Source organism: Oryzias melastigma, linkage group LG17 (assembly GCF_002922805.2).
Source record: "Oryzias melastigma strain HK-1 linkage group LG17, ASM292280v2, whole genome shotgun sequence".
In the NCBI taxonomy this organism is placed as follows: Eukaryota; Metazoa; Chordata; class Actinopteri; order Beloniformes; family Adrianichthyidae; genus Oryzias; species Oryzias melastigma.
In genome coordinates, this window is record NC_050528.1 from 11,743,534 (window position 1) to 11,753,991 (window position 10,458).

Consider the following 10,458-nt stretch of genomic DNA (forward strand, 5'->3'; position numbering starts at 1 on the left):
CAATTAGAATTAGATATTTTTCTAGAAAATAAGATGGTTAAAGGAATAAAACCAGAGACGAAGAGGATCTAACCTCCTGAAATCATTTTACTTTTCATAAATTACAATTTCAAATTATAGACTAAACCAACGAGTTCTATAGAGATTTATAAGATGCAGATGACATATTTTATAAAGTCCTGCGTGTGTTCGTACCGGTCATTCAGGTCCTGAGCTATGATCAGGTGTTTCAGATGATAGTCTATAGCTCTCTCATAGTCCTGAAGAAGAGTGTAGGTGTTTCCCAGACTGTAGCAGGCCTGCGCCTCCACCGCCCGGTCCTTCAGCTGCCTGGCCAACTGCAGCGTCCGCCTGATAAAAACAAGTTCCTTCAAAACCTTCAACTGCCTTAATGCTCAGTCAGCTCTTTATTTAGTCTATTTGGATCCTTTATTGACAAGAAAAAGGGATTTATGCTTGGATACATATTAGGCCTCATAAAAATTGATCTACTTAAATAAAATTAATGTTTAAACAGTCTCCAGTGATTCCTACTTGTAATGCTCTGCCGCCACTTCAAATTCTCCCAGAAAGATAAAGGCGTTCCCCAGGTTGCAGTACGCCCGTCTCTCTGCTGAGCGGTCACCATACTCCTTTGCTATCAGTAAACGCTAAAATAAAACACACCAGCAAAAACCAAAACTTGAATTAACTCATTTTTACTTTTCCTAACACATTGGTACTCAGAATTTAAAGGTACCTGTTCATGAGAAGCAACAGCTTTTCCAAAGTCTCCCAGCAAATAATATGTGTTGCCAAGGTTACCAAAAGTCCGACCCTGAGCCGCCCGATCTCCGAGCTCCTTTACGATCGACAAGTTGGCTCTATTGACCCATAAACAACAACCGATTAGACAAAGATGAGATTTGTTCAAAAACATGCAGTAGATTTTACCCACTCGTAGTACTCTGCTGCCATCCTCAGAGCCGTCATGACCTCTTCAGGAAAGGCGCCTGGTTCGGCGCCGCTCCAACAAATACTTTTACCTTTGGCGTGGTACACATTTCCAAAGTTGTACAAAGCCCTCGCCTGCCCCACCTGATCAAGCCAGGAGAGACGATAGCAAACTAAACACAAATCCTCTAAGAAAATTTGGCCGTGACTGTGGTGCTGGTGTGCAGCGTCTCACCTTGTCGTTTATGTCTCTTGCTATGTCCAAGTGCCTCTGACAACAAACCACAGCCTCATCGAAGCGCCCCAGCACCTTCAACGTGTTCCCGAGGTTCCCACTGGCTTTGGCTTCTCCAAGCAGGTCACCAATTGTCCTAAACAACACATGTTGATAAAATCGATCTAAATTTAATAAATCAATAATTGATTCATAAAAGTTGAGATCAATCTAAAACATAGTGCTAAAGTCAGCTAGCTTGATGCTAATGTATAATGGAATTTCGATAGGACGGCTAATGCTAACACTCCTTCGACCTAAACATACATTGCTGACTAAATGAACATCTTTATAAACTTTTGGGCATTAATTTTACAAACTCTTTTACAGAAATATTTTTCAAGTAACCATTTGTGATCTAAAGTACAGTTTTGTTCTCATACTTTCTTCTTCTTTTGGAATAAAGTGCACTGCTATAACAAGATTGCCATCTAGTGGCCAAACTGAAACACCCTCCAAAAAGAGGCAGAACAATTGTTGGAGATTCTCAGTTTTAGAATCCACGTAACACTGGATGCTGATAATAATCTCATTAAAATGTCACTAATACATTTTACAGTATGTGAACTGAATCAGATTAATATGAAAATCTTCAAAACGTACTTCTAAAAAATTTGTCTAAATTTGTAAACCAGGTAAACCCAAAATGGAATTGAATCAAATCGAATCGATTCTGGAAATTATTAGCGATACCCAGCCCTACTAACCTGGTTAAGGTGAGGTCATGGCGGTGGAACTCCAACGCCTTGGCGTAGTCGTGAAGGTGGAAATAAGCGTTGCCCAGCTGGCTGTAGATAGCGCTGAGCACTTGCAGGTCCTCCGTGCCCACTTGGATGGCCGCTTCAAAGAAGGATACACCCGCTCTGTAGTCGCCCACCTTACAGAGCCGCTCGCCCTCCAGGGCCAGCTCCAGGCAGGACACCTCCATCCTGCAGCAGAGAGAGACAGCTGTCGATTTCTGTTCAACCAGGATGAATTTAAAAAAAAAAAACTACAAGCTTAAACCTTCAGAATCCCCAAAAGTTAAAAACAGACCTCCTTTAGATGCAACTGAAGCAAATGACCAGAGTCCGGTCTGAACAAAATGTCTCACAAAACACGACTTTCAGCGGGGAATTCAGCTCAGCTACTTCCTTCCACCTCAACAATGGCTCAGAGAGGACTCTGTTTATTATCTCACATCCTTTAGATATGCCACAGAAAGTAAAGCAAGTTCCTTTTGATGGTAAATGGAGCAGGGTCTTCTCAGAAACAAGGTTTCGATTTTTATTTTACAATAAAATGCTTGAAAACTGAAAAAAACCAACACCTCTACTTTTGTTTTTTGATTCATGTTTAAAATATCTTCAGTTCACCCCAGTGAAGCTTCCTCCCCACAGAAAATGACAGGATACAGTTTTTGTTGGAGCACAAATCAACAAGTTTTCTTAGACAACAAAAGGGAAGCGAGCGTGACAGAGCCGCACAAAGCCATGAGACAATGGCTGCTGCTTAATCTCGGAGCGGGAGACTCAGCAGTGTATTTGAGGGAAGCAAAACAGACACTTGTTTTTGAGGAAACTGGGCGGAGATCTGCTCCAGTTTGATTTATCTTTCGTGTCTCAGGACACCAAAGGATTGTCTTCGATACATCAAAACCAGACGAACACAATCTGGGTCCTCATGAAGGTCTATTCAGGATATTTGCTTCTTTAATGACGTCAGCGCAGAAGTTTGCCTCATCGAACAGAAAAATGTGCTTTTCTAATCAACAATCAACGCTCAATCAGGGGTTTTCAGCTTAAATTAAATGTATTTTATATCGACTGAAAGCATGAAAGTTGTGGAAAAGACTAGCCTACCTGCAGACTTTTTGTCTCCTACAACAACAGCAGCACATGGAAGATCTGAGAGGCATTTAGGGGTTTCCACTGGATAAAGTACAGCTAGTCTAATTCTTCCTGCCTTAACTTACTGATTTTTATGAAAATCTATCTATTTACTAATATTAAAACTGTCAGCTATCTGACGTCACACAGATATGTAGGGATCCCTGAGATGGTGTCAAAGTATTAACTTCCAACGCATGGCCACTGGAAGTTGCTCAATCAGCTCTTTTTCGCTTAATCTGCTTGTCCAAGTGCTCCTTCTCCTCTGGCGACCTGGTCACCTGAGATTACGTCTGTGGCGTGCGCAGCTCATAGATTATCGCAGCGAGAAATGCTAAGCAGATTGATCAGACCTGTCGGGCATAAGCAGATTCTGCATTATCGTCAAACGGCATCCATTCGTTGACGTTTAGGACAGGAGAGACCGGGTTTGCTCCCGCTGAGTCTGGACGCGCCAGTGGTCACGGAGAAAGACAGCGGGATGCATTTTTAAAGGGAATCGATTAAATATTAAGGCAAAGCTGGACAGGGTCGCTCTGCAGGGCACACCTGTTGTGAGAGCACTTAATGTGAAATTGAGGGGAGCGGGGTGATGCATTTCTAAGAAAACATCTGGAGTATTTATGTAAATTAAGTCACAAATAAGTCTATTGTTGCACTGCATCTGCGAAAAAAGTCCTCCCATGTAAAGAAAAAAATAATAAAATGCACTCCACACTTCACAATAGTGGAAGAGAGGTGAGTCCTACCTGTAGCGGACATGAAAGGGCTGCTCCTTTGCTCTCATGCTAACCAATGGGCCGCCAGCATCCATTGAAGTGCATAATATGAGGGAAAATCCTAGTTTCGTTCCCGAAAAAATGGTTGCGTTTAGAAAAAAAAACGAAATCGCCAAGAAAAAATTAAAAAAATGAAAATAAAGAGAGATAATTAACAATAATAAACCAAAAAAAACTATAAAAGTGACAAAATTTGCTCCTACAAAGGGCAGTCCATACAGGCTAAGATGCGGTCCCGAGCGCCAGTCCCCACAGCTGCTTTTATATATTTTGTGTTTTGCGTCTCTACCTCTCCTGTTAGCAGCCCTCTGTGAAGAGAAGACAAGATGCTGTGTGTGAAGCCTCTTTCTGGCTAAACGCTTCCATGGCAACACCAACCAAACAGCAGCGAGCTCAGGCAAGGGCAGGCAGGAAGTGAGGGAGTGGGGCGGGAAAGCAGCGGCGGGGGCCAGAGCCTTCAAGCTGTCAATCTAAGACAGTGACTCAATTCATCCAGAGTAAGTATCCAGAGTAGCTCATGTACTTGGAGAGTACATGAGATCTAAAGGTGATAAAAACCCAAACGTCCCAAGAGGCAACCAGAGCAAGTGCAGATCACAAGAAGTTTTCTTGTTTGGTTAATTGCGTCAACCAAGAAAAGTAAAAACAAGAATTCTGTTGCATGAAAAATCACATTTTCTCTACAATCTCAGGTTTTCTGCTAAGTTATTAATAGAAAAAGAATGTATTCTAAAACCTAGAAAAACTAAGAACGACTTGGGATGTTTTTTAATGAATAATCTTAAATAAATCAAGCAAAAAGATAAAGATGTATATTTCTTTAGGTTTAATGTGAACTGATATCCAGGTTTTGTTAGTTTGAGACACTTGATTAAACTCTGATGACAATTGCATTTTTGGTGTTTTTAAGATGCTCTTGTGGCATTTTTCTCCAGATGGAGGACACATAAAAAGAAAATAAAGATTAAAAATGGTATTTGTATGCATTTCTTTTTTCAAATGATTGTGAATCAGGGGCAAATAGACAAATACCCTTGGAAAAAGTGTGACATACAAACTACAACAGCAAACCAAAAAAACTAGACTAGACTCATGCACACCTTTATCGTCCTCGTCTGAGCTAGAATTTGGCTGGATCGTTCCAGTATTGCTCGCCGGTAATGTTAGGTTGGAGTTGTGAGTTATCAGGAGAGCGTGAAAACAGATGGATGTTGGGAAGCAGGGGCGGGCTTGCTCCACGTCTACAGTCTCATCCACAGTTAAAAGGAAAATTTCTGATAAACTACTGCCACTCAGCATAAATTATGTACTAGAAAACAAGTTTTTTTTTTTTTTTTAAAAAGAAAGCATAATCAGAATAAAAAAAACAACACTGGGATTGCTTTTAAATTAGATCAAAAGACGCTAGGAAAGGGACTTTAAGTAAACATTTTTGATGAATACCTTAACCCGTCCTCACAAAAAAATCAAAAATGGCCACACAAAGTTTCTAAATGATCTATGGAACTCTGCAGATTATGAAATAAATATCTTGAAAATCAAGTCAAGAAGACTTCCGGTTACAAGTTACAACCAGACGTGTGTGTTAAGCTCTCAGCAGCTACGACAACTTTAGGCTAATTTAATCTTGAAAAGTCAATGAATTACTGCAAAAAGTGGGAACTATGCAATATAGAGCGCTAACCAAGAAAAAACAAAATGCATCTGAAGTTGCTGACCTGAGAAGAGCAATAGACAAACTCTAATATAAATAATCACATATATTTTTGATTATTGATACTTGGTCTTTGTTAATGACTTCCTATGAAAATAATCTGTACATATTCTTGATTTATGATAATTTATGTTAATGATTTTTTCTAATGAAAAAATAATCAGCATACATTATTATGATGTTTGATACTTTCTTTGCATTAATGACTCCTCTAATGGAAAATAATCTGCATATTTATCTATATTTTTGTTGATGTTTATATAAACATTTTCTTACTAATCAAAATAATCTGCACATTTTTTCTGATCTATCATGATTGATCTGTGTATGCTATGAAAATGTCTGAAATAGGGTTTTATCTACTTATAGTCATGAGATTTATTGTCATTTTAGGATTCTTAATGACCTGAATGAATGTTTGAAAGGTATAAATATCTGATCATAAGTTATGAACCGGAAAATGATAATTCATGTAAAGAAAATGGTTAGGTCGATCTATAAATTTGCTTTCTCCCACATTATCCAATGTTTGACATGACTTTTTGATTGCTTGAAATAGACCATTTAAAATCTAATCTAAAATAACAAAAAGGAAATGGTGTCACACAGAACATCATACACCAAAGAACACAGAAAAACAAGGCTATAAAATGTGCATTTCAAACAAACATAGCTATAAAAGAAAAGAATCAAAGTGTAGTGGATTAAAGTCCAAGTCCTCTGAAATTAAGGAGGCAGGACCTCAGGAGAGACATTTATAACAATTAGCTGGGCTTAAATATAATTTCAATAACTAATAACTTTATTTAAAATATGTAACTTTACAACAAGTATTTCTAAAATTGACTGTTTTACAGATTAAATCTATTTTTGCTGCTGTTGCAGTTTGGTTTCACTAATGTATAATTCATCTGCTGTTAAAGATACATACATTTAAAAATGCTGAGAGACGCATTTATAGATTAAAAAGTGAAACTGGGAAAAAAAAGCCATAGAAAAAGTCATGAAGCTTCCACCGAAGGAAAGGAAAGCAGGAGGGGAGTTATGCGGATCAGGGAAACTGCATGAAGTCAGAGCCCGACCAAGCCATTACCAAACTTCTCCATGAGATCATTCACATAAACACATGCGCAGAGAGAAAAGGGCAGAGCAGTTGTTTGCTGACTGGATTAAATCTTTGGAGCCAAGCAGCAATTAAAGCGCTGTGTCAAAATGCGAGCATTTATAATACATCATCTTACAAAACCATGAAACCACTAAACTTTTACAGATGCGGAAACTTTGGGTTTGGCTTTACTGTCGGCAAACAGCAGGTTGTATTACAATTGACCGTTTGTTATTCCTTTCAAAACTTTTTGACCCACTATTATTTTTTTAATTTTTAATATATTTCCTTTTATGTCTTTTCTTAAACAACAAATAGAAACATAGAAATTATCCAAAAAAAAAGTTTTCATGAAAACACAAAAAAATCCAATCAATCTTAACTTTAGATACAATCTCAGATAAATTAGGACTTACTGTAAGTTTGAGAAATATCCTAGTCAAAAACAAACCTTAACATAATACTGAGTAAATATTTGCAAAGAAAAACTGTTCTTTCTTTCTGCTTAACCTGTCATTGTTTTATACTTTGTGGCCGTGACCCAAACTAGTTCCCATCATTATAAAGCAGGTTCCTGCATGCTGTCAGAATATTACTTATGGATGTGTGTCACTTTGAATGCTGCTTTTATTCACGCCTGGGTGTGTTTGTGCCCTGCTCTGACCGTCAACAACCATCACACATGTACAGCAGCGAGGACAAAAAAGGGACAATTTAAAAGTCTCAAGCAGAACACAAAATAATCTCCAACAAACCACAATTTTTTTTTTTTTTTTTTTGCTTTGATGCACAAAAATAACCACTGACTCAGTCAACTGGTCTAAATATGGGAACACCGTTACACGATGAGGCAGCAGAGGTCAGCATCAAAACAGGACAAAAATAACTCAGTATTGTGAGACTCACCGGTAATTATTCCACACAGGAACAGGAAATCTGGGAAGCCTGGAAGGAACAATAATGTGACTATGAATAACTTCATCTTGCATAAAGCTGTATTGTAAGAGGTACTTAAGTTTGTTACAAAAATATAGTTAGAATACAATGACAAAATCCACTGCAACAATTCAGTTTTTAAATATTGTGTGTAAGCTTATGTGCCAAATGTGAATTACTTTTAAGCTTTTATCTTTAAATTATTTTAAACATTTTTTAACATAAAATGGTTCTAAATGTGGAAAAACAAGATAAAAAATGCAGCTTTAGTAAACACACACATTTTCTATTAGATTATAGTTTTACATAAAAAATGTAGCATACAAGTAATTTATATTGTTTATTTTAGAAAACTTGGTATTATAAGAAACACTTGATTTGAACATTTGCACGACTTTATACGTTTTATAAATTCGTTTTAATCAAAATTACTCGTAGAATTAATCGGACCAGGATGCATTTCGGTTTTCTTCAGGAATATATTGAACATTATTGTCATTATTTCTATATAATGCACCGTTTTAAAAACCATTTTAACAGGTGTAAACACTGTGTTTTTATGGTGTCCTAATTGGGTTACTGTAATTTGCAGCTAATAAAGTTAAAAGTCTCGGACTCGAACTTCGCCCCATTTTCATGCAGTTAAAGATTAGCTTGGATAGCATGTTAGCGGCTACACTTACGTTAGGCGATCCAGTTCGAACAATGGCGGCTTTTCTTCTCCTGTCACTGAGTTAAATCATTTGTCCGCTTGCAAAATAACTCATTTACGATTAAAAAATAACTGTACATAACACTGTGAAATAAAATGGCTTCACCCTACACGCTGACTGTAGTACAAACTTGGAAATAACTTCGTTGGGTCAGGCAAAACTCCACTGTAGTAAACTAGTGTTGTGTTTTCAGGACGCAGCCAATCAGAAGACGGCATTCAAAGATAGCCACGCCCTGAATAACAGTCATTGGACCAATCGATTTAAATACAGAAGAGATGACGTAGTATTCTGATAGTCTGAGTCAGAGATGGAAATGTTCAAGTATCCTTCTTTTTAAGTATTATGTACACCTTTATGCATCAAATATAATAGTGTCCCCTATAAAAACATTTCTACAAACTTATTTTTAAATTAATTATCTATTCTGGAGGAGGTTTCCACGGTTGCCAAGCAACCAAACCACGCTTCCGCGTGCTCCGGACGGCTGCTCCGTGGACTACATTATTAATGGAGCCACAGACATGAAACCTGTCTGACAAACCATATGTCAAGCAGGGAAGAAGGAGAATACAACACTTAGTTTAGTGATAACTCCAATAGCTCATCGTCGGATCAGTATGCTGGAGGAGACGATCACAAATAGTGAGTAAACAAATTAATTCTGACACAACAAACGTTAAATCATCACTATTACAGTTCACGTTATCTCATACCAAAGGTTTTACGTAATGGTGTGGCGAGTAGATAAATCTGAATGAATGAAATTAGTTAATTAAAATTAAGAATTTCATCATTGTTTTCATTCAATCATTTTCCTTTTTACTCAATTAAAATACATTATTTTCTCATTTATTTTATGTTTATTTTGTAAGTTATGAATAGAGTCAGCATTTGCTCAAATTGTAAAAGTTGAAAATAAGATTCCACTAAATAAATATCAAATCCAGATTTTTACATCTATTTTTATTTTATTGCTTCCTCTTAATTGATTAGATTCTTCCTTGAAACAAATAGAAACACCTTCAAAATTTTTGACACAAACTTGCTCACGCAGTGCTTGTTGAATAATTAATTTCTTTGCACATTTTAAGTTAGTGTGGACGGGTTGTGTTACTTGGTGATGAACTCATCCCTTGTTTTAGTCCCTTTAACACAGATGAAGGGCCCGTGAGACCGTGCGCATGGAAGGAGATTCAGAAGAATCAGATGAGGATGTTCAAGAAGAGCCCACAGTTTTATGGGAGAGGTGTTTTCAGCAGAGCATCTTCGTAGACCTCAGTGAGGATGAAAGCATCCACCTCAGTGATCTAGACAATTCTTTGGCTTTGCATCTGTCTCAAGTAGAGTCTGTACCCTCTGAGCACAGCATCCATCTCAGTGGTAAGTCTCTTGTGTTTTTTGAACAAACGCATATAACATTTTCAGTTAAAAATGTTAGCATTTTTGAATAGAAAAATATAGTTATTATGCCCCAGTGTGTTATTTATTGTATTTTTTTTATTAACATTATTATTCATTTCCACTTCAGCTCCAAAATTACCTTAATTTAGCATCTAGTTGAAAACAAAAATAGAAGTGATTTTCTTTTTCATTACTGGAAATAAATCAGGTGTCAAGGGGGTTATCTGTTGGTTTTGGAGCTATGGTAACAAAGCAGTTTTCCTGTTGTGGGATTAATTAAATTCTATCTTCTTCTTACTATTATTAGTAAACTAAAACCTATTTTTGTAATTTAATAATTGCCTTATCCTCATTTTATTTGAATGACTTTTGAATTAACCATCACAAGATTATTGTTGCTTTCTTACATGTATATTTGGTATTTTTTACGTTTTTAGAATTAATTTCTTTATAGATTCAGATGGAGCACTACTGAAGGCCTAGGTGTGAAATGCACGGCCCGCCACTGATATATATATATACATATAAATTCTACTGTTCACATGTCTATAATTGGCTGGTTCATTTTTAAGTGTATTTTTAATATTGGTTATTCATTATTTTAAGAGAGCTAAAGTAACCCCACTTGGCACAGGGTGTCTATTAGACACCTAATATACAATATACTGTAGATGTCTACAGATCATATCTGATCTTGAGATATTTGTAGATGTCTTTTAGAGTTTTTTTTTT

The 10,458-nt window shown here is 36.9% G+C and overlaps 2 protein-coding genes across 4 annotated transcripts in view; one reads left to right on the forward strand and one right to left on the reverse strand.

The window, feature by feature from the left end:
* gpsm2 (G protein signaling modulator 2) overlaps positions 1 to 8,536 on the reverse strand; it is an 11,989-nt gene extending 3,453 nt beyond the window's left edge. The window contains 9 exon segments of the mRNA XM_024273969.2: positions 196 to 351; positions 535 to 650; positions 740 to 863; positions 938 to 1,077; positions 1,169 to 1,304; positions 1,915 to 2,136; positions 3,825 to 4,162; positions 7,580 to 7,618; positions 8,293 to 8,536. Coding sequence (XP_024129737.1) covers positions 196 to 351; positions 535 to 650; positions 740 to 863; positions 938 to 1,077; positions 1,169 to 1,304; positions 1,915 to 2,136; positions 3,825 to 3,889 — 959 coding nt within the window. The 5' untranslated portion in view covers positions 3,890 to 4,162; positions 7,580 to 7,618; positions 8,293 to 8,536.
* Positions 8,537 to 8,710: 174 nt separating this feature from the next.
* LOC112147502 overlaps positions 8,711 to 10,458 on the forward strand; it is an 11,387-nt gene continuing 9,639 nt past the window's right edge. Inside the window, exons 1-2 of one of the 3 annotated variants that reach the window (XM_024273964.2) lie at positions 8,711 to 8,967; positions 9,468 to 9,705. In XM_024273964.2, coding sequence (XP_024129732.1) covers positions 9,507 to 9,705 — 199 coding nt within the window. In that variant the 5' untranslated portion in view covers positions 8,711 to 8,967; positions 9,468 to 9,506. The remainder of the gene's footprint in view (positions 8,968 to 9,467; positions 9,706 to 10,458) is intronic. The other 2 variants (XM_024273965.2, XM_024273963.2) reach the window with 2 other exon arrangements.